This window comes from Macrosteles quadrilineatus, unplaced genomic scaffold (genome assembly GCF_028750875.1).
Source record: "Macrosteles quadrilineatus isolate MER2022 unplaced genomic scaffold, UCM_ALF_1.0 Scaffold_1__1_contigs__length_201487025, whole genome shotgun sequence".
In the NCBI taxonomy this organism is placed as follows: domain Eukaryota; kingdom Metazoa; phylum Arthropoda; class Insecta; order Hemiptera; family Cicadellidae; genus Macrosteles; species Macrosteles quadrilineatus.
This window is the reverse complement of record NW_026542594.1, coordinates 163793033-163817626: the sequence shown is the minus strand read 5'-3', so window position 1 is coordinate 163817626 and position 24594 is coordinate 163793033. Positions and strand designations below refer to the sequence as shown.

General features: G+C 35.1%; 1 protein-coding gene across 1 annotated transcript in view; it reads left to right on the top strand.

Annotated features, from left to right (window-relative positions):
• LOC128988783 (serine/arginine repetitive matrix protein 2-like) overlaps window positions 1-23723 on the top strand; it is a 38848-nt gene extending 15125 nt beyond the window's left edge. The window contains exons 4-15 of the mRNA XM_054410417.1: window positions 1454-1538; window positions 3279-3478; window positions 3598-3982; window positions 5016-5144; window positions 8369-9035; window positions 9962-10091; window positions 12960-13076; window positions 13293-13382; window positions 14591-14740; window positions 18762-18956; window positions 19244-19389; window positions 20630-23723. Of these exons, the coding sequence (XP_054266392.1) occupies window positions 1454-1538; window positions 3279-3478; window positions 3598-3982; window positions 5016-5144; window positions 8369-9035; window positions 9962-10091; window positions 12960-13076; window positions 13293-13382; window positions 14591-14740; window positions 18762-18956; window positions 19244-19389; window positions 20630-20757 (2422 nt within the window). The 3' untranslated portion in view covers window positions 20758-23723. The remainder of the gene's footprint in view (window positions 1-1453; window positions 1539-3278; window positions 3479-3597; window positions 3983-5015; window positions 5145-8368; window positions 9036-9961; window positions 10092-12959; window positions 13077-13292; window positions 13383-14590; window positions 14741-18761; window positions 18957-19243; window positions 19390-20629) is intronic.
• Window positions 23724-24594: the final 871 nt, after the last annotated feature.

The window sequence follows — 24594 nt, the reverse complement described above, 5'->3', positions numbered from 1 at the left end:
TCAAATTTGTAATGTTTAGTATTACTGGATTGGAAACTATATGAATCACAGTACACTATCTTAGTAGGCCCACAGCTATCACACACCACTCAATAACCATAAACATTCCTGATAACTGAAACGTTAAGTGAGCTTCAGATTTACTATTGATTCACTTTATTTTGAGTCAACAATTAGCTGTTACTGTACACAGTAGAGAAACATATCAAGTAGTATGAATCAAGCAGGGTCTTAGCAGACTGTGTTATCTCAAGGTCAAAGTGTGTGATAAAATTTGTTTATTGACGTAGTTGTACAAGTGCTGCTAACAATTATTGGTGTTTTTTGCCGCGTATGTATTGCAAATCTAAGCTGCTTATCTCAGGGTCAGTAACACTCTGGACTCCCGTCTGCTTTTATTTGTTTACAAATTTTAAAGAACCATGTAATCGAGTGTATTGTCGATGCCTCTGTATTTGTTTAGTTTAGGGTCTCAAAAAAAAGTAAAAAATGTTTTTAACTTCATTATATTGACTTCTTATTTAGAACACATTTTCCTCTGACACTTTTGAAAGGAACGCCTATTTCTCCCTAAAAATCACAGTTTAAAAGGGCTGAAAATCAGAATTTTTTTAGAAAATTTGTATTTTGTTTTTATAATAGCCTATTTTCTTAATTATTTGGCCCATTTTGAACTTTTTTTCTCCTTTGGAACTTTTGGCGGGAATGCCTATTTCACCCTAAAGTCTCCATTGAAAATCGCTAAAAGGGGTTTGAACACAAACTAACCTAATCTTTAGCTCCAAATGGATTTATAACGATAAAGAGATATAAAAATCCTAAACTTAGCCTAGCTTGAATTAAGTTAGGTTAGAGTAACTAAACCAACCTAACCTAACTGTTTCAAATAGCCTAAACTATTTGTAAATGAAGATTAACAAAAATGCTAACCTGAGTCTAGGTTAGGGTTAGGTTAAGTTAGGAGTAACTGTACTGTAAGCAGTTAGTTTAATATATTTCAGTGAAATAACAATTTGGGGGAGAATATGTTATTTTGGTTTATCTAAAAATTTGTAATTTTAACAATTTTTTTTATTTTTCAAAACAGATTTTTAGGGATAAAACAGCGTCACTTACCAAAAATATGCCAGATGGGAAAATAATGCGTATAGACCTAATAGACTAAATCATGCATTTGAACAAAAAGATTTTTGCCAAAACAGATGTGTTGATTTTCAGCGTTTCGCACTGTTTTCAACCACGATTTTGAGTGTGAAATAGGTGTTTGTTTTAAAATTTAATCACATGCCCTGATTTTATTTCAAGCAATACAATTTCTAATGCCCAAAGCATCAAAAATTAAATTTAAAAAGTAAATCTGTACGTTATTGTAAAATAAAGTAACTAAGTTTGAATATTAATGTTTAGGATTTAGCTAGCTTACAATCAATTTATCATTCTATACATATTTCAGTGAAGTCGGAGAAGAGGATCAAGCACAAAAAGAAGAATTTCAAAAAATGCTTCATGAATGGCAAAATCATCTTGACTATATGCAGGTACACTAATGATTGTCCACATCAAGTAGGCCTATAAATGTTTAGAATGCTTTAAGCCTAAATGCAATTCTGAAACCGTTCCATCTTGATGTTCCTTTGATAACTCCCACCTAAATCTCTATATGAGATGAATAGGTCAGGTGAGGTTAAAAATTTTGATTATAGCAAGAGTGTCTAGTAGTTGGGAAAAGCGGGAAAGTCGGGAGGAGATGTTATGATTTAGCCGCGATCGCAGACAACGACGATGACGTTACCTTTTACAATGACATAAAGACAGGGTGTAGATTTAGAACATTTGGTTGAACTATAAAAATTGGTATCGGTATCAAGAATTGAGAATCGAAACTAGTCTTGAAAAATCTGGAATTAATTAGTCTTGAAAAGTCTGGAATTAGTCTTGAATTTTAAAATTGAAATAAACTAGACACCCTGTTATAGATTATGTGTATAATTTGGTAAAAATTTTACTATGCAGGTTTAAAATTAGATCATTGTTTGGTTTTCAGGAATGAGGGGTTCAGAAAATTGTCCTGTGTAATAGTGCTTTAGAAAGTAAAAAATAGTTAAATGCATTGTTATGCTTCATAAAAATAATATGCATATCTAAAATCTACTGTGAATGTTCTCTGCAAAGTGAGAAGGACCTAGGCAACTGATAGTCCCTGACATTGAGAGAAGTTGTCGGAATTTCACTCAGTTGTAATGGTTACAGAGAATTGCATTCAAAGAAGTAACTGTTATATTTAGCTTTGATTACCTTATGCCTACTAATTTACTGTGTGAAAGGAAGTAGCCAACAAATTTCTCAAATGATGACACTGCAAGGGCCATCTGCCTACCTATGATGATATAAGCATGCTATATAGTAGTTCTGATCAGAGAATCGTTGGTCTTATCCTTTGTAATGCACATTTATTACTAAACCATTAGGCGACTCAAATTCTTTAAGAAATCATTTAGGGTCTTGTGTGATAAATATTTTCAAAATATTTCCGGATCTTTTTCCAAAATCTGTAGCACACATTAAAATCCAAACAGTGGGTAAATTGGCATTATACTTGTGAGTAAATAGATTTAATGTGTTGAAGTTTGTTAATGTTCAATTTGTTTTAAACTTTTTAACCAGAACTTATTCACAGAAATTGTTAGTTGTTAATTCAAACTAATTGAATTTTGTGACAGTTTTTTGCAATTTTTAGTAGTTGTGAGTCTAGGCATTCATTAAAACTTGGGCTTGATTTCTTTTAATTCTTTTGTTAAATGGTACATCTTACCATAAGAATTTCCAATTATAAAAATTATTTTATGTTAGTGAAATGCTGGTTTCAATTTTATTTTTTTAGAAACATGAAATCCTTAAGTAAATATGCATTAATGCGATAACCTAATGTCTGAAGTAATAATTAACATAACATTGAAACATGTTTTATTTTGTCTCCAATAAACTTTTGAGTACGGTACTTTGTCCGGTGCCAACAAGAGTAGGGAGAGTTGGCTTGCATCCAGAGCACATGGTCAGTGCTTCCGCGAATAACACAAGCTGCACCACATTCAAACACTTCTCTTAGGTATTTACTTGTAAAGTGTTCATACATGTATATTTTCTTCTACTTGACATATAAAATGCTAACGATATTAAATTGAGGGACAATACCTTTAGACAATTGTTTGAATAGGTTACATTTAATGTTTTATGAAAGTGTTGGATTGGAAGTTTTTACTAATTAGCTGTTAATACAGGAGCCTGAAGCCATCAGGCAAAAAGTTCCCCTTGGAAACAACACCACAGAGGAAGTTCCTGAAATGTTCCCAAGCTCAGACACATCTTGTGCCAGACCTACTCCAGCCCCGGCTGTTGACCCGAGTATAGATGAACTGTTCCCTCTGGAAACACCAAAGACCAATCCACCTGTGAATACAGAGGCGACATTGAAATATAGGTAAGTAAATAAGTATTTTGATCAGGCTTCAGCAAATTGAATAATATTCAAGTTGTGAAATGCGATTTCTTTGTCATTTGTCTTTTTTTCACATTGATATAAAATAATGTTCTTCACAGGGAGGCGTTTGCCGTTACTACAGAGTTGAGGAAAATCATCAAAAAAGAACCAGAACCTACTGGAACCTTTCAGGAAGAATTGGAATTATCGTCAAATATAACAAAATTAGGTGTGAAGACCGCGGCAAGTAATGATAATTTGCTACAAAAACCCCATATCTTTCTGAAGAAAGAAGTTGAAGAGGAACCAGAAAAAGAAGTAGATGTGGAAACTGTAGAGAGTGAGGAAGTCCCTTTACTGATGGCTGGAGATCTGACAAGTCTGCTGGAGCAGTTTGAGGCTACAGAGAAGGTGAATGCAGTTCAGACACCCCCTTCACCTCCCAGACCTTCAAGTCAGACCATCCGGGACGCTCTTCCAATGGAGGTTATACAGAGAATCAAGGTGATAGCTTTTGCATTAACGCTGCAATAAAAAATCCCGCCAGTTAAGGGGTGCGGTCAGTGATACGGTTTTTGTTGGAAAATACTTACAACCGAAACTTCTCAATTTTCACGGACTTTGTTGTTTAAAAATTGTCACGCAACAAAGCGAAAGACCCGTTATTGGGAATCGGCGGTTTTTGCGAACCTTTTCATCAACTTTAGCGACCAGTTCCATCAGTCATAATGCTCGGGCGTCCGCCCTTCGCTTCGTCATGACTCATGAGCGTCAGATCGGCCATTTTTAATCTGAATGCACCATTTTCTCAGAACTTTCAATCATTAAGTTTTTTTCCGTAAACTTCATACTCTTGGCGATAAATGTCTATCGATTTTAAGTTTAATGCCAACACAAACCGTATCACTGACCACACCTCTTAACTGGCGGTATTTTTAATCACAGCGCTCATCTTAAGTTGAAATTGTGAAAAAACGGGCAGCGCTAGAATGCTCCAATTGTCACGGCTGGATGCCGACTGAGTTGCCGAGTACGCACATACCAAAATGTACGAGATCGGCGTGCGCCTAGCGGCGTCATAACGAAACGTTCTTTACTTTCTGGATAACCCACGTATTAACACCTATGTAAAAAATATTATTGTTAAGGAAATGTCAGTTATTTCAGTGACCCATATACTGAAGAAAGGTGCCCAACCTGTCAGTACACAAAATCGCTTTTATGGTTTAATTTTTTTGGGATTTGCTGTATTGCAAAGAAAAATTGGACCTTCTTTAAATATCATCAATTTATACCACTTACTATGTAAAAGCCGTATATTACGTTCTGTTCCATACACATGTAGATTCTGTTTGTTTTGTTTTAGAGTTGCATTTTCATTGGAACATTAACAAAAGATAAGCATAATGTTGTTAGGTAGCCATCTAGTTAAACTTAAATATGGTATGATTGTTTCATTTATGAGACAACCATTGGTGCCAAATTATTTGATTAAAGATAATGAAATTATTGCTATTGTTCATGTGGTTTGTTTCAGGCTTCCCGTGAGAACCACAAGAAGGTTATACCAGTCATACCTGCCATGCCTAACAAACGTCCAGGCAAGGCTGCCACTAGAATGCAGGATGCTGGAGCTACTCTCTCAAGAAATAAACTTCTTAAATTGGTAAATTAGCCTACCCAAACTATCAAAAGCTGTGAAGTGTACATAGTTTTAATAATTTCATTGAGATTTAATCCTGAGGACAAACTAAGACGTCAGTACAGTTTTTTATTTACAAATTTATTAGCCAAATGGTTACTGTCAAAATTTTATTAGAGTAGTCAATAACTGAATATAGCAATTTTCTGAACAGATGTTTTTCTTAATTGTAAAATAAAGTTGTTTGAATATACCGGGTGTCCATAAAGTCTTGACAACATTTGAAATAGTTTTTGTTCGCAGAATTGATGGGATTATACATGTTTTATTGTTTAACAGCTGATTTTATCAAGTTTTGTTTGTATATGTTGGTAACCCATAATTTCATTGTTAAGTGTGATACCAAATAAAAGTTGCAATTATTGTTTCTGTCGTAAAAATGGCTACTAAGGAAGAAAAAGCTCAATGTGTTTTGTAACTTCACGAGTTTAATTCACCCGTTTACGTTCAAAGACAGTTCATATTGCACTATGGGAGGCAAGCTCCAAACTATAGATAAATTATTCGTTGGTTTAATAACTTCAAGAACAATGGAAGTGTTGCGGACCTGCCGTAATTTTAGGTAGGCCTAAAATTACAGAAGAAACCGTTGATGTCGTTAGACAATGAGTCCAAAACACGCAGTCCACGTACATCGGTTCGCAAAGCTTCCAGAGAACTTGGTTTACCACGTACCACTCACTGTACATAAGATTTTGCGTAAAAAACTCAAACTAAGCGCATACAAGATTCAAATATTGCAATTTTTGAAACCAAATGATTACCCTTACCGAGCTTCTTTTGCTAATGAAATTTTAGATCTCATTCATGTAGATAACAACTACTACAGGGTGTATACCAACCGGGAGAACCGGGAAATAACCTTGAATTTGAAGGGACCTGGAAAAAACCGGGAAAAAGCCGGGATTTTTGGACCGATTCCGGGATTTTTATTTTAGCCCTGGTAGAAGATTGTAGTCGTAAAATAAGTCTTGCCGCGATTGCGGGCGACGACAATGACGTTTTCGTGACCGCGGGAGACGACGATGACGTTTCAGTGATCGCGGGACACGACAATGACATCTACACGTCCGCGGGAAATGTCCATGATTTGCCGCGATTGCGGACGACAACGATGACGTTTCTGTGACCGCGGGACACGACGATAATGTTGACATGGCTGCGGTAAATATTCATGATTTTACCGCGATCGCGTACTTCGACGATTATGTTTCCCTAACCGCTGGAGTCAATGATGAAGTCTGCACGGCCGTGTAAGATTTTCATGATTTGCCGTGACCGCGAAAGATGACGATGATGGTTTCTACACGGCCGCGTGAAATGCTCATGATTTTGCCGCAATAGCGGCCGACGACGATGACGTTTCCGTGACCGCGGGAGACGACGATGACGTTTCCGTGACCGCGGGAGACGACGATGACGTTTCCGTGACCGCGGGAGACGACGATGACGTTTCCGTGACCGCGGGAGACGACGATGACGTTTACGTGACCGCGGTATCAACGATGATGTATACACTGCCGCGGGAAATATTCATGATTTTGCCGAGATCGCGGACGACGACGATGACTTTTCCGTGACCGCGGGAGACGACGATGACGTTTCCGTGACCGCGGGAGACGACGATAATGTTGACATGGCTGCGGTAAATATTCATGATTTTACCGCGATCGCGTACTTCGACGATTATGTTTCCCTAACCGCTGGAGTCAATGATGAAGTCTGCACGGCCGTGTAAGATTTTCATGATTTGCTGTGACCGCGAAAGATGACGATGATGGTTTCTACACGGCCGCGTGAAATGCTCATGATTTTGCCGCAATAGCGGCCGACGACGATGACGTTTCCGTGACCGCGGGAGACGACGATGACGTTTCCGTGACCGCGGGAGACGACGATGACGTTTCCGTGACCGCGGGAGACGACGATGACGTTTCCGTGACCGCGGGAGACGACGATGACGTTTCCGTGACTGCGGGAGATGATGATGACGTTTCCGTGCCCGCGGGAGACGACGATGACGTTTACGTGACCGCGGTATCAATGATGATGTATACACTGCCGCGGGAAATATTCATGATTTTGCCGAGATCGCGGACGACGACGATGACGTTTCCGTGACCGCGGGAGACGACGATGACGTTTCCGTGACCGCGGGAGACGACGATGATGTAGACACTGCCGCGGGAAATATTCATAATTTTGCCGAGATCGCGGACGACAACGATGACGTTTACATGACCGTGGGAGTCAATGATGATGTCCACTCGGCCGCGGAAGATTTTCGTGATTTTGTTGCGATCGTGGATGACGATGATTACGTTTCCGTGATCGCGAGAGACGGCGATAATGTATACATCATACCGCGGGAGATGTCCAGGATTTTTCTATGATAACGTAAGACTGTGATGACGTTTACGTCACTGTGGGAAGCGACCACACGACCGCAGGAAAAATTCAGGATTTTGCCGCCGTTGATAATGTGTTCATAAAAAATGAAGATAATATTCAGGATTTTGCTGCTATCAAGAGAGAAGATGTTTCCGTGGCCTTAAGTAATGATGATAATGAAAATGATTACTATAATAAGGATTATTACTTTTTCAACACTAGCTCACTAGACTTTGAAACAAATTTGATGTAAGTTTATATTGTATACTTAAGCTGCAAGTCTTAAATTGATTATAGTTTAAGTGGAACCAAACAAATACGCGGGAACCTGGAAAAACTTTGAAAAACCAGGAAAAAACCTGGAATTTCACTTTAATAAAATAGTATACACCCTGTATTAGATATCACACCTTTAGACTTCTTCTTTTGAGGCTTTGTGAAAGACAAGGTTTATGCTACACCTGTCTCAGAAATGGGCGTGTTGAAGACCAGGATCAGAGAAGCAATTTCAACAATCACTGGAGAGATGTTGGCAAGTACTTGGGAGGAGATTGAATTTAGACTGGAAATTCTACAGGACACAAATGGGTCACATGTGGAAGTGTACTAATGTTATATGAATTGCATATAAAACTTTTTTCCATGCTCTTTCTAAAAAATAAAATCTCACTTTTGTATGTCTAATGGCTTTCATTTTATTACATAACAAAATGTTGTCAGGACTTTATGGACACCCGGTAAATTTATTAACTTAAGCTTGAAGAAGATTTTTATAAGATTGTGATTTATTTGTCCAGATAACAGGAGGGTCGAGTGGAGAATCAGTTCAGTTGGATCACGACTACTGTACAAACGGAGGCGACTCCACAGCTAGCAGTTCACGCAGCTACTACATGTCTGACAGCTCCGAGTATCCTAGCCAGAGCTCCACTCCTGACACATCCTCACGTCTTCCAGATTTCAAGATTTCTAAAGACTCTGGAAGAGTTTGTGACACAGGGTCCAGAAAAGATTCGGGTTTAGAATCCGGCGAAAACAGTGATGAAGAAGTTCCTTTAGTCAATGAAACAAAAAGCAAGATAGTTTTCAAAAACGGTATAGGACAAAAAAGTATTAGTTTAGTGAATGAGACTCGGGTGACAGGAAATAAGAACTCATTGCTTCGTAAAAATATACCTATGGTTTCGGTTCTTAAAAAGAACATCAAAGTAGAAAAAGACGCTTTAAATTCTAGTGAAATATCTAATCAGTGTGCTTCACCGGTTGTACATAGTGATGTGGCAAGCACTCAGTGTGAAATGGACAAACAGGAAATCGTTAGGAAGAAAAAGAAGCTGAACCTAGAAGAATATAGAGTGAGGAGAGAAGAGAGGGAGAGAATCCGCAGTCAAGAAAGCAGTAGAGCCAACTCCCCTGTTCCCTGTCCTACACCCCCTGCTCAACCAGACTCCACTTCTCAAGAGGGTGAGGATCAGTTAGTCAGATAATAATTATCATTTATATTATTAGTTTCGCTAATGTATTTAATCCTTTAACAGAAAACAGTTAAGTTGTGGTGGAAGAGTACCCGCCCAATTTCGATGCGCAGCTTCACTATTAATTTAAGTTATTACCACTTAAATTAAAATACCGTTTAACCTGTGATACTGTATTATTGTGTTTAGACTTGGCTTCTTTCTGCAAGTAAACAAGGTGTCATTCATAACTACAGAACACATAAGGATAAAAAAGGCTACTGATTTTTTAGGTAGGCCTCCGGAATTACGCCTAGAAACTTGATTCCAAACCTTTCTTGAGATAGAACCAATAATTTTCTTTTTTAATGTTCAACTCTTTGAGCTTGCAAAAATACCATGTCGAGTCTTTTCATATTAAATTCCCAATTACACTAAAACTCGTCTATATAGATAACCATGCAACAATGCACATCAGCTTCAGCTGATTGGTAAGGAAGTACAGAAAACAGGGATACCAAAATGTGAGCTTGTTTTGTCGTTAAAAAGAGTCTTATGGTAGGCCTACTTGTAATTTGGATTGTGTTATAAAAAAACCTGTAGGCTAACTTATTTCTTTTGTGGAATCACCTTATGTCAATTTCCTAGCTTCCAAGAATACTTCAGCGACAGATGAAACAATATGAAGATTGGCAGTAGTATTGCCAGATTCTATTACTGATTTTTACTCTGTATTTTAAAGTATATCTGTTTTTAATTTAAAACCTGGTTTTATATCCTATAGACTATTTTCTACTTAAAAATGGAGGGAATAAAGGTAGGTACTGCCAAAAAAGTGTAAATCTTAGGTTATATGCAGTTTAAATGATATTTTTCCTGTTATATAGAATAGTCTGTCTCATATAAGGTATTATTACTAGAACTGTATTTACTCAGGTGTACCTAAGGAAAAACCATTAATGCACAGCGTAGAAGTCCAAACTCAAACTTGTGACTTCATTGACCTCACTTCTTCAAACTCCTCTAAGGATCAGGAGAAATCGAGGATGGACAGTAAAGACAAAAGGTACTGTCACTATGCCTTTTTGTTGACTGAGTTGGGTGTATGATGTTAACCTACCAAATGTTTGTTATGTAGGTCCACTGAATGTTATTTGGTTGTACCCTCTTAATCTGCCCTTCAATGAATAAAATCCAGTGTTGAATACCCAAAAAGGATTATACAACTTTCATAAATAATAGTGTTTTGTAATATTGAGTTCAATTGGTTTAAAATTGAGAACAGTATCTTCTAGGAGTCATTTGAGGGCAGTTGAGGTAGGCAACTGTACTTCAACATAAAAAAGTGTGCAAAAAATTTCCTTAATATCATATTAGATAAATGTTCTGTCAAGTTTAAGTGTAAAATGTCTCTTATAAGTAAAATAAGTTGGATGTAGGGCCTAGGGGGCTCAACACACCTCAAGGCCATTAGTTCAGGTGGGTTTTCTTTATATATACAGTATTATATTTCTATACCTAGGCTACTAAATTGAACTATAGACAAAAAACAGAGGGTTTAGACATTTGATTTCATATTACTTATCTGCCTATGTACCAACAGTTTAAAAACGTAACACAATTTAGCAAGTAGGTTTCGTAACTATAAACAAAATGGTAGTGTATTGAAAATTTTACCAATTTTATTCCTATAGGCTACAAATGAAATTTTACGTTATTTCTTGATTTGTTTATGTTGTAGTTTTGACACATTTTTTGGATAGCCATATAATTTAAAAGTATTGCTTAAGCCATAAAAACATAACCTTACCTCCTGAGGTGAAGTTTTACTTAAACTGGAATTCTAAGAATTTTTTTTATGTGTGTTTAAGATATGCGTTTGGTAACGTTCGTAAAACTGCCTTCGAGAAGATTAAGCTATATTTTTGCTGATCAAGCAATACTTTAAAATCCTGCAGCTAGTGCAGCTTTGACAGTAGGCCCACTTATTTCAGTTTTCATTGAAAATAAATACGCGTCAACTGCAACACAGTAAACCAATCGAGTAATAAACAAAATTGGAATTGTGCCACCATTTTGTTTATATGAATGTTATAAATCTGAAAATTTCACGTTATATGTGAACTTTAAACCTTAAGTACATAAGTGGCCAAGTAATATAAAATCAAATGTCTAAACCCCTACGTGGGACACCCTGTATATCCCTAAGTACTGAACTATAATATTTTAAATATTAATGTGTAAATAAAATACCAAGCAGCCCACTACGTAAAAAATCCAAGTATACTTTAGTTGCTGAAAATGTATCCAGATGTGATGGAGAATAATAGAGTTTTCCTACAACAATGAGGATTAACATGTTCAATCGCTAGATAGTATCTGATCTGGTGCATATTTTAAATTCAGTTAAACTTTTAACATGGATTTTATGAATACTAGCGGATAGTTATTAAGTAAGTAGAACCTTGATAACCTGGCATAAACAGTTGGCCGATAGGGCTCAAGCCAGGTTTAAATAAAGTCCACATTTTTTAAAGATTGTTGAAATTTTTCCAGAAATGATGTAAACTTATTGGATATTTCCTACACTTTGTGAGGATTACTAATTTAATCGCTAGATAGTATCTGATCTGGAAATGTTAGTGACAGCTAAACGAATTATTATAATGTTTACATTGTCATTGTCCCAATAATTTAAAGATTGTGTGCATTATGATTGTTTGTAGATTAAATGTATTGAAGGATATACTACCATGTACAATCATGTTGAATCTAAATTTTTAAGACCAAAGATAGTTGCCTACCGTAAATAAAAACTAAATTTAACTAGAGTTACCATCATTGACTTTTGGACCGCCAAAATTCCTTTTAAATTATGATTCTTTAGGGAAGGAATTGAGTTCAGTCTTACTGGAGTGTTGAGATTATCGAGTGCTGAATTATCAAGGTTCTACTGTAGTAGTAATAATTGGTGTTATAAATTCTTTATTCAAAATTTCCTTGGTAGTTAATACTCTTTTAAATAAATGCCTTTAAAATTGTATTACTTATCTACGATTAGCCTATGATTAAATCTATTTTAACGCTAACCTGAAAAGTGATGCAATCTAATCTAGTATTGGAGTTTAATATTGTTAGGATTATAAATACCTGTCTACATACAACACATCAAATATAAACTTTATTTAACATCTCTGAGGTGATGACATTGTGGGTATATCTGCAACAAGTGATGAAACCTGTAAAGCTAGATAGTAGTTCTGATCAGAGATGCAAAAAATGTAATTTAGATAACATTTAGTACTTAAGTAATTTGTTGAAATTATTGACTAAATTATTGAAGAGTGTTTATGCTTCGACTGCTTATGCTACAAGACAGATCCAGTTAGGAGTTCCACAGCCGCACAATGATTATTGTTTTAATTCTGTTTTACTGTAGTACCAAGTTTAAAAATTCATGTTTATGATGTAATAGACACCTTGACAAACATATTTCTTTTCTTAAATTTTTTCAGGGTGTTTAAACAAATCTGTGATAGCAGTTTTAAGTATTTTGTAATCTCAAATATATGTTTTTATATTGATAAATAAGGCTGATCTGAAAACTATTCCAGAAATGATGTAAACTTTATTGGGTATTTCCTAGAATTTATGAGGATTACTTATTTAATCGCTAGATAGTATCTGATCTGGAAGTAGCAGCCAAACCAATTTACTGTTTATAATTAAGGATTGTGTCCAGTATAATCTATTTCGTTGATAAAATGTACTGAAGGAAATACTCCCATGACCATCTCAATCATATTGAATCTACTTTTTAAGACTAAAGATTGTTGCCTAAATTAATTAAATTGTTATTCAGTACAAATATTTGGATGATGAAGCTACAAATATTTAGATGATGAAGCTAATTCAAATTTTGCTCATTTCATAGGAATGATCTCAAACATAGAAGTTACCAATCCAGGCATGCAAGCTCGTCTAGTTCTTCTTGTAGTGCTGAGTCTGACCGCCACCGCTCTCACAGGCGGAAAACAAGTAGGAGGAAAAGGTAAAGTCCAGAAAGAATTGTGTTGGGAGTGTTGAAACAACTAACTGATATAATTCTGTTTTTGATTTAAATTCAGAATAGAAATACATTTTCTAAGTGATGATTGTAATTTCATTACAACTCTTAATTGTGTTAATGATATTATTCCTTAAATTATTTTTTTGGCTATGATAATTTTGTTTTCCACATACCAAAGTCCAGTTTTGTTGGTTTCAGGAGCAGGAGCAGACGCAAGTCAAGTGTGTCTCGAATGTGGTCCAGATCTCCTTCACGCTCATCTTCAGGATCTAGCTCTGACTCATCAAGGTTTGCAAAATATCTAGCTAAATGCATTCAGTTTTGGTGCTAAATGATTATTTATATTTTGTTTTGGACTTGTAGATAAAATAAACGGTATCAGCATTCTGACACATACTTTCTCCCATAAGTTTGTCAACAACCTTTATCATGTGTAAGCGGTGAGAGTAAATATACGGAAATGGGATTTGTACAATTTTGTTCAGAATTTAAAGGGCTACAACATACTAAATTTTAATCAAAATCGTTCGGGCCATTTTTGAGAAAATCCGATTTTTCCGGTTTTTTATGGGTTTTTATGGGAAAATCCCCATTAAAAATCAAAATTTCAAAAAAATGAAAAAAACGCCTGGAGATACCATGGATTAGAACCTACATACCAAATTTCATTGAAATTGGACCACAGGTGTAGTCTCTAGCTCTGTACACATCCAGATACACAGACACACACACACACACACACACACAGACATCACTTCGAAAACCACTTTTTTGGGTCCAGGGGGACCCAAAACGAATCTATCCACTCATAACTCAAACTCGAAAATTTTGACGAAAACAATACTTTCTCCATATACTATGGTATAGGGGGAGAAAGTAAAAACCCACGATATGAACTTTTAAAGTTATAAATATTAGAATAGATTTTCTTTTTTCTTGCAGTATGAATATTTCAATGCTGACTCATCAAGGTTTGCAAAATATCTAGCTAAATGCATTCAGTTTTCGTGCTAAATGATTATTTATATTTTGTTTTGGACTTGTAGATAAAAAAAACCCATGATATGAACTTTAAAAGTTATAAATATTAGAATAGATTTTCTTTTTTCTTGCAGTATGAATATTTCAATGTTTGGTTAAAATTTGTTTTACCAAAGAACAAGCAATTTAGGATAAATAATTAACCTGCATCAAATTAAGTGAACTGAGGTGAGATTATTGCTTGTTGTCTTAGTTATTTTGGCCGGATAACACCTGGTCTAGTCTTAGAATCTGAAACTTTTTGGAGGTTCAGGCTTGCATCAATCGACAATAGATTTCAATGTGATAATGCCAGGCCTTTTGGTTCTGAGCAAACAGAGCCCTCTTTTCGATGCTATTTTATTCTCTTTTGTGAAGAGAAGGATTATTTACTGGAGTTCTCCCCCCATCAAAAGCTATGTGGTAATTTTACATGTTGTCTGCAAACTATTTCTAAACCAAGAATCTTTTTCCAGTCGTAGCAGATCAAGATCTAGATCTCGGGATGGCTACAGAAGACAGAAGTGGAGGAGTCGTTCTCCAAGACGAAGCCATCATCATGACTCTTCCAGGAACTACAGGATTGACAGAGACAGAGCTATGGAGAGAGACAGATCATGGCAAAGGTAGGTCAACACGACACAGAAACAAATATGAATTGTCTTGTTTGTTTGTGTATAGGAACCTTATGATTAAATTGCTGAATTCACTCATGAAACGTATAAAGGTCAAAACCAAAAATTTCAAATCTGGAAATGGAGACTAAAACCATAAAAATCAAATAATGATTCTTGTTAATGTTTTTATCACTTTAAGGCTTGTTGTGGTCTAGCTAGAATGGTAGTAAATACATAAAGTAAACAATGTAGCCATGCGTTCTTTCCAACACGAGAAAAACAATACACGCTCTTGACATAGATTCAGTATGATTTCAGACAATACAATACCAATATTTAAAATGGTTACCCTCACGATTTTGATACTGCTAATATATGCTATGATGAATCATGTTGTATGAATTAACATTAGTGATGGTCGGATCCGGATATCGGACTACCGGATCCGCCGGATCCGAGCTAGAACCGGCACCGGATCGGATCCCAAAAATTCCGGATCTTGGGCTGGATCCGGTTTTGATGGATCCGATTTTTTCAAATGGCGTTTTTTCCCGATTTTTTTACTAGCATAAAGCTGTCTGTATCAGTGTACAACACCGATTTTTTACTAAGACAAAAAGCTGTCTGTATCAGTGTACACCACCGATTTTTTTACTAAGACAAAAAGCTGTCTGTATCAGTGTACAACACCGTTTTTTTACCAACACAAAGCTGTCTGTATCACTGTACAACACCGATTTGATTAATAAACACAAAGCTGTCTGTATCACTGTACAACACCGATTTATTTACTAACACAAAGCTGTCTGTATCACTGTACAACCGCGATTTTTACTAACACAAAAAGCTGGCTGTATCACTGTACAACCCCGATTTTTTACCAACACAAAGCTGTCTGTATCAGTGTACAACATCGATTTTTTTACCAACACAAAGCTGTCTGTATCACTGTACAACACCGATTTGATTACTAACACAAAGCTGTCTGTATCAATGTACAACCCCGATTTGTTTACTAACATAAAGCTGTCTGTATCACTGTACAACCCCGATTTGTTTTACTAACACAAAAAGCTGTCTGTATCACTCTACAACCCTGAATGTTTTTACTAGCACAAAGCTGTCTGTATCACTGTACAACCCCGATTTGTTTACTAACACAAAGCTGTCTGTATCACTGTACAACCCCGAATGTTTTTACTAGCACAAAGCTGTCTGTATCACTGTACAACCCCGATTTGTTTACTAAACACAAAGCTGTCTGTATCACTGTACAACCCCGATTTGTTTACTAGCACAAAGCTGTCTGTATCACTCTACAACCCCGAATATTTTTACTAGCACAAAGCTGTCTGTCACTGTACAACCCCGATTTGTTTACTAAACACAAAGCTGTCTGTATCACTGTACAACACCGATTTGATTACTAAACATACAGCTGTATGTATCACTCTACAACCTCGATTTTTTACCAACACAAATCTGTCCGTATCACTATACAACCCCGATTTTTTCCAGATTTTTTACTAACACAAAGCTGTCTGTATCCATGTATAAGACCGTTTTTTCCCCGAGTGTTTGTCTCTTGATGCAAACAACTTATATGGCAAGGCCATGTCTCGATGTTTGTATCTAGATGCAAATAACTTGTATGGCAAGGCCATGTCTCAGTGTTTGCCTCTTGATGCAAATAACTTATATGGCAAGGCCATGTCTCAGCGTTTGTCTCTTGATGCAAATAACTTATATGGCAAGGCCATGTCTCAGTGTTTGTCTTTTGATGCAAATAACTTATATGGCAAGGCCATGTCTCGATGTTTGTATCTAGATGCAAATAACTTGTATGGCAAGGCCATGTCTCAGTGTTTGTCTTTTGATGCAAATAACTTATATGGCAGGGCCATGACTCAGTATTTGTCTTTTGATGCAAATAACTTATATGGCAAGGCCATGACTCAGTATTTGTCTCTTGATGCAAATAACTTGTATGGCAAGGTTATGACTCGGTGTTTGTCTTTTGATACAAATAACTTATATGGCAAGGCCATGTCTCAGTGTTTGTCTCTTAATTCAAATAACTTATATGGCAAGGTCATGTCTTAGTGTTTGTCTCTTGGTGCAAATAACGTATATGGCAAGGCCATGTTTCAGTGTTTGTCTCTTGATACAAATAAATAACATATATGGCAATGGCATGTATCTTTCCGAACTGAATCCGATCCGATTTTTCGGATATCTTCACACCTCTAGTTTTTAAGTTTTGTACCTGGATGATAAGCTAACGGCCTATAATTTTGTCTCAAAAATATCCCATTAGTATTTTAATCTCACCCGAAGCTACGTGATAAAAAATAATAAAAGTATGATTTAAATTGGCATTCTGTTAATTACGTTTTTTTTTAACCCGCCCTTATGACAGTGTGTATCTGGATCCGGATCTTCGGATCCGGATCCGAATTTTTCAAGATCCGGATCCGGATCCGGTACCGACATTTTCTTGGATCCGCCCATCACTAATTAACATTGATTAAAACATGGGACGTAATTCTGAGCATGTATATAAGTCCATAGTGTATAATGTATGTGTATAATGTACATAGTGTATAACAAAAATGATTTGTATATTTGTATACAAATCATATATTGCATGCACAAATTTGTATATCAACTTGTTTATAAAAAAATTGTAAATAGTCAATATTTACACTGTAAGCTAACTAACATAAAATGTATTTACAATTTTCCTATTGTTGTTTCACCATAAAAACTTCAAAGATACAAATTTCATTAAAACACATACAGTGAATGTTTCGATGTAGTATTTTAATTACTTTTAAATTTAGCTAAAATGGTTAAATTAAATCTTTTTTGATAGGCTATTTATTATTGTGCTAGAACTTTTTGACGATGAGTGAATAAAAAAAAATAAATAAATGAAGCCACCTTTCTTTAAGATTGTGTAATTAGAATCACTGCTGCAAGGGGATATTCCCACAAGTTGATCTACCCTCTCTAGAAAAAAATATGCTAATAATTGTAGCCTACATGACATATAGGCTAATTAATTTCTTCAATTTCAAGTCACTTCGCTATTAGTGTTTTTATCATTTTAGTCTAATCTGGTATTATACGCAGAAAAAATCAAATGTAGCTATGCGTTTTTTTTTTTTACAACACAATAAAAACAACATACGCTTTTGACAAATAGATCCTGTATGTTTTCAGACAATACAATTCCAATAATTTGTGAAATGGTCAAACAGTTACTCAAACGGTTTTGTTATCGCTAAAGTTTTGGTATCACAGATGCTATGATGAATCATGTTCTATGAATTGCATTGATTAAAACATGGGACGTAATTCTGAGCATGTATGTGAGTCTCGAATTTGTAATTGTATTATAAAAATTAACTTATATAGAAAAGCAGTAATCATACTTTTGCACAGTAGATTATCCCTACTTAAAATCCCTTTATGCACTTCAAAAACAAATCTTCATTTAAAAATTTAAATCTGTAGCCTTTTACACTTCTTGAGTGCATATCCATCCTGTGTTAGTTGTTATCAATCAGAAGATGGTTAGGTAATACATTTGATCTTGATACCATGCTATGATGAATAATGTAGTATGAACTCAATTGATTATAACATGGGACGTAATTCTGAGCATGTGAAATTGTTCAAGTAATGTATAACATTATTGCTTATTTTGTCCCCTATTTAATGTACAAATTTACTTTAAAGTTGTAATCAGCTTTGTTTTTTCAGCAAATTTCCCTTATAGGAAATAAGCTTTTAACGTAGGTCTCATGGTAAAACTATACCCGGGACCGATTTACTTTTTTGTTTTAATGTGCTTTAATTTGTGGAAATCCAGCCAGATAAATGGAAATTTGCTTAGTCTGCAGGTTTACTGCGGCGGAGATATTTTGGTCTTTTCATCCTTGGAATGCAAGGTCTTTTGTATCCTGTGGTAGACATTTTTCCACCAAATGAAAGATCATTTCACAGATGGTACATGTATTTACAGGAACCATTCTCCTGTGAGGTCAACCTCCTCTCGCAGTCAGGAATTCCCCACCCAGGAGAAGACGAAGCAGGTGGAGGAGAGAAGAGTCATATATGTGGGACGCATTGACGAGGGCACTACCAAGGCAGATCTCCGGAAGAGGTTCCAACAGTTTGGGCCAATAGTGGACATCAGTGTTCATTTCCGTGAGAGAGGGTAAGTTTAATGCCTGCCGGGTACCCGTTTCTTCTAATCCCAGTTTGAATTTTGTCAAACAAGTATTTTTCTAAAGTTGGTTCTGTTATAAAATATGTCAAATTTAATTTATTATTGATATATTGATTTATTATAGTTCCGGTGTATAACTAATCAACTGAAACCCAACTGATAAACAATTGCAAATGGTTCAACACTACAAAAAATATGCTAGTTACCACAATCATGTTTACATTTAGTATCTACACTTGCTGTCCTTTGTTTTAAACATTTCATTTTAATTACAGAGATAACTATGGCTTTGTAACATTTGCGTACAAAGCAGATGCATACAAGGCGGTGGAGCATGGCAATGACGACCCTAAACTGCCTCGCTACGACCTGTGTTTTGGTGGCCGCCGTGCGTTCTGCAAACAACGATATGCTGATCTAGGTAATGTCTAATTCACTATCAAGATAGTAACAGCAGTGGTGGCTGAGAGTTAGATTGTTTATTGTTTCATGGTTAACACTGGAATTTATCTTTTCCTCCATAAAGCTTCATACATGCTATGATGAACAACATTAATTTTATTATGAAAAAATATGATTATAACAAGGGACGTAATTCTGAGCATGTAAAATATAAATGCTGTCTGTATACAATGGTGAAACTTGGATCCTAAGCAATTTAAGAAAGATTTGTTTAGTGGATTAGAAAAGGTCTTGTTTGTGTTATTTGATTTTCTCTTTTGAAAGCCCTTAAATTAGTTGCTACTCAAGGACGTTTCCAATAATATTCTTACAACAAGCAACAAACCTGTTTTAGGAACCATAGTCATCATTGTAATACAAGTATAATAGGAAAGTACATTTGTGACTAATTACGATATGCAGATATTATTTTTCTATGTTAAAACGTTTGAAAGGAGGATGCAGGCAACTTATTTTCCAGTCACCTTGTATTTACACTGTGCATAAGTAGATTAATGTTACAGTACTTCTTGAACAAAACACCATTTTGCCTTTTGGAATTGTAAATCATTTTATGAAACTTGTTTTTTGCCAGTAACACAATTTTTATGTAGACTCTGACTAACAAAATGGAATAAAACTCAATTCTGAAGTTTCTAATAGCTATTATAGTTCGGCCGCTTAGAAAACGACATGCGCGCTAATGCTAAATCGATGCTGGAGGAGGTCGATTTTTAAGCGGCCGAACTATAGAAGGAAGATAAAGATATGGTGAAAAGATTTATAATAATTTAAATGTTAGTCTCTAGTTCATAATTTAATTTGATACATGCTATGATGAATACTTTCATATTATGAACAAAATTGATTATAACAAGGGACGTAATTCTGAGCATGTGATACAAATATTTGTATTTTTTGCCCCGCTACACAAGCAAATGGTTTAAGTAAGAAACAATGTTGTGATTGTATGTAGGCTTCTTAGGCTTTCACCTATGGGTTGTATTTTACTTACCCTAACATTAGGCCTAGTCATTATCTCTGTTATTGTTATGACTGTTGGTCCGTTTAGAATTTCTGCACAGTCATATACAAATTTGACCTTGATCAGATATTAATCCATACAAATTGCTTATGTGATAACAATGATATTAGAGCCATTAGTAAACTTAATAAAGTAATGATTTGTGTAGTTTTTCTGACCAGTATTGTTTGCACAGATGGAATGGCGACTAACATGCAATGCCGTTATGGTCCTCCTCCTGCCATGCAGCCACGTTCTAATGATTCCTTCGATCTACTGCTGAATGAAGTCAAGGCAAAGCTGCGCAAGCGTTCGTGCGTTTGACCCTGGCTACCAGCCGCAACCCTTAGTCATTGTAATTTAGTAGACAATTTTAGTCAAGGAGGTGGTGTTATTTATTTTTTACTAAAACTGTATTATAGTTGTTATCAATGCGTCATCATTGTTAAATTGTTTAGGTTTTTATCTTTAGATTGTACGGTGTAGATTACTGGACTTTTTTTGTAAATATATATTGATCATTCAGGGAATCATTTTAAGTATTATATTCAGTTTAATTTTTGAGCATCGGGTCTCATAGCTGTACTCAATTATTAGATTTAGGCACACATTTCACTTTTTTGTTCTAATATCATATGGTAAAGATGGAGCAAAAGATTTTTCATTTGTAAATTTTCATTTAACGTGCCATTCTGAATATTATTTTTAGTTTTTTATTTACTATCGGTAGGTAATGTATCATTTTATAAAAAATCCGGTTTTACCCTAGATTTACAATGATATTTTACTTTGGTTTATTTTTATCATAGATAAATTAAGTACCTGTGTTGTTTTTGTGTTTTATCATTTTCAAATTATTATTTTAAATTCCTATCCTGTTGTATTCGCATGAAGGACATGATGTCTTTTATTTACTATAAAGACACATTATAATTGAGTTAGTGAAGGACTTGTAGTGTTATGGGAGTTTTAGGCTGTGCTTATGACTATGTAGTTTATAAGGCCTATTAGTTGGCAAATTGGCATTAATTGCCATTAAACTTTACCAGTTGTGTGCTAAGATTTTAAAACCAAGGAAGGATTTTGTTGGTGATAAAGTGTAGATGTTCTTAATGCAAGAATTAAGATATTATTTTGTAGTGTTTTTAGGTTAAATTAAATATTTTATGTTACCTCGAATTTTTTGTTCTTTTAGTGCCTTTTTTTGAAAAGGTATTTAATGTATCGAGTTCTTCTTTACCGTTGAAAAATGACTTTCTATGGCAGGTGGGTTCGCTGGAGTGCTCTGTGTTCAAATGCTGAAAGGGTAAATAAAGCATTTGAAAATGGGTTTGATCAAATAATACAGTGGTGAAATTATTTTTTTTTTATTTATGATAAGTATAAATTTGTTTGCCTTCATGGTAGCCTACATTTATCTTTAACAAGTTACAATTTTGGTTGACCAACTAAAATGTAATTGTGGATTTTAGAATAATAGAGCCAGCTCAGTCATTCTAAAGTTCACTAATCTTTTAAGTATTTATTGATACAGGTAGTATATCTTTTTTTATCCAAATCTTGGCATTTTTATCATCAAAGAGAAATCACTAAAACTTTCCAGGAAATAATTCAAGCTCAAAAACAAGCAATGTAATCTTACTCATCATTATCTAGGGATCAGATAAATATAGCAAAGGATAGGCCTATCTGTGCAATCTTGGATAGAGAGTGTCCCAGTAAAACAAAACTGATCAAATCCTAGTATGATTTTGTAAATCATTGTAGAATATACTTGAATCAGTCCTAAAACTGTTTGTGCCAGAATCACTCAACCCTAATGATTTTAGGGTGTAACGATTACTGCCATGACAAATCACCAAGCTAAAATTTAGCCCAAGATTCATGTTGAATCAAAAACATAAAATGAGCTATGCAACTTTAAAAGATTAATTAAATTGAATTATTACTTGCATGACAGTTTCCTTTCAACAAATTTTAAACATGGAAAAACTTAGTAGCCTAGTTAGGCAAAAAAAGTAGTTGTGGCGTATGCGCTGCGTAACATACGGCACTCCCAACGGTGTGCGCCAGAACCTATGGTAACCGCAGCACAGCTACAGTCTATATTTAATTCTTTTTGTCTATGATATCTCTTATCAAGACGATATTCAAAGACTCCTGTATCGGAATGGAAATAACCCAACAGTTTTTTTGTTTTGATGAAACACAGGCAAATGTTTGATTCTCTTAGCCCTGAGTATGATTATCCTTTTTAATTGAGATTGAAATTGTTAACATTAATTTAACAAAATAACTAAAGAAAGACCTTCTGCCATCACTATCTGTCAACTCTTTGGTTACAACTACAGTTGAACCTCGTTTGTACGAACCTCGATAAAACGAATTCCTCGATAAGACGAATTTTTTTTAATCCCCTTGACACCTTCATATAGGTCAATGCTAAAAACACCTCTATACAACGTAGTAATTAATTTAAAAACCTCCATAAGACGAATTTGTTTGTGACATGGGCTAGGACTGATTAACCTCTATACAACGAATATTCTCAGCACAAAACCTCTACAAGACGAACGTGACCTCTATAAGACGAATTTATCATAATCTTAACCTCCATAGTACGTAGTTTTCAAAACAAACAGAAGCTTGTCTCAACATGAAACCCCCACCCATCCCTCCTCCTTCCTCAGTCATTGTTTGGAAAAACCTTGGAGCGAGGAGAAACCTCTATAAGAAGAATAACAGCAGCATTAAACCTCGATAAAACGACCCTCTTTATTAAGAATACCTCTATAGTACGAATTTTTCCCGTACCCCTTGAAATTCGTCTTATAGAGGTTCAACTGTACAACTGAAACACTCATTAAAATTCTATACCACATTTTTGTATATTAACAAATAACAATTAAGTTATACAAGTTTACAAAGAAAAGCTGAAGTTCGGTTATAAATGTTATTATTACTGGAAATCATTTCCAGAACTTGAAATGTTGATTTGAGGGGCGTGTGTAAATAAATATAAGTTTTAAGTTCTGTTTGTAAATATCCTTTAGGCCTACATTATTTCAGAAGACTTCCATTTTTCCACCGAACATACAACATAAGTATCATTTTATTTATTGTGGTTTAATAATTAACTAACATGGTTTTACAGGTTTTTAGTTAAATTTCTGTTTGAAATCATCATTTTATTGGGTTAGCTTTTGGTTTTATAAATACTGTAGTTGTATTTTTATATCATTGATGTTTTCATATTGATTTTCAATTAAATATATGTGATTTAAATTGAATGAGTGTTAACTTTTTTAACCTAATATTTGATTGGTTTTTAAAGTTTGGTATAGTTGCATGTGTTTGGTTTTAGAGTTTTGCTGAATTAGTTTTTCTGATTTCTACATGGTTTATTAGTATATTTCACTACTAGTAGTAGGTACCAAAAACCGCACATTTCAGGGAAAGATAGTGGTTTATGAGCGTGGCGAAGCCGAGTGCGGAAACAACTATCGAGCCCAAAATGGATCTTTTGTAACAAGTGGTGAATAAAACTTTTTTTTATCACAATGCAAATGATTACACAAAGCTTCTCTGTTTAATTAATTCACCAATGAAACATAAATTCATTGTCTACTGGTTTCATATCATAGTTATACAAATTCTTTAAGTGTCAGCTGTCAGATATTTTCAGTTCTGTAATAAAAGAATACATACACTAGCACTCCTGTTGTGATGAGTAAAAACCTAATTTGTTTGTGACAGGCCAACGTTTTTTTGAGACAGGCAAAATCAAATTTGATAAAATGGAAAAGGTTGGTTTTTGTAAAGCTCAGCTAACATGAGCCATTTTCATTTACAGAGTGATAAAATAGCTTTTTTCCTACAGTCACCCGACAAAGTTGGCTTCCTTGTACTGTTTATAGTACAGAAAGCTGCTAATTGCTGCATATTTATACTTTGCCGCACATCAGGATTCCAAGGAAACAACACAAAACAGCGTCTATTATGCACGTAATCCGTGTAAGCTTGGAAATAGGTTGGCAACACTTAAAGATAATAATACTATGAGCAGCTGATTGACTATTATAACTACGATTTAACCTGTCATTTCGTGTTTATAGTTTCGGTATTTCTGGACTTTTCTTTTAAACGTTTTTAAAACGTTCC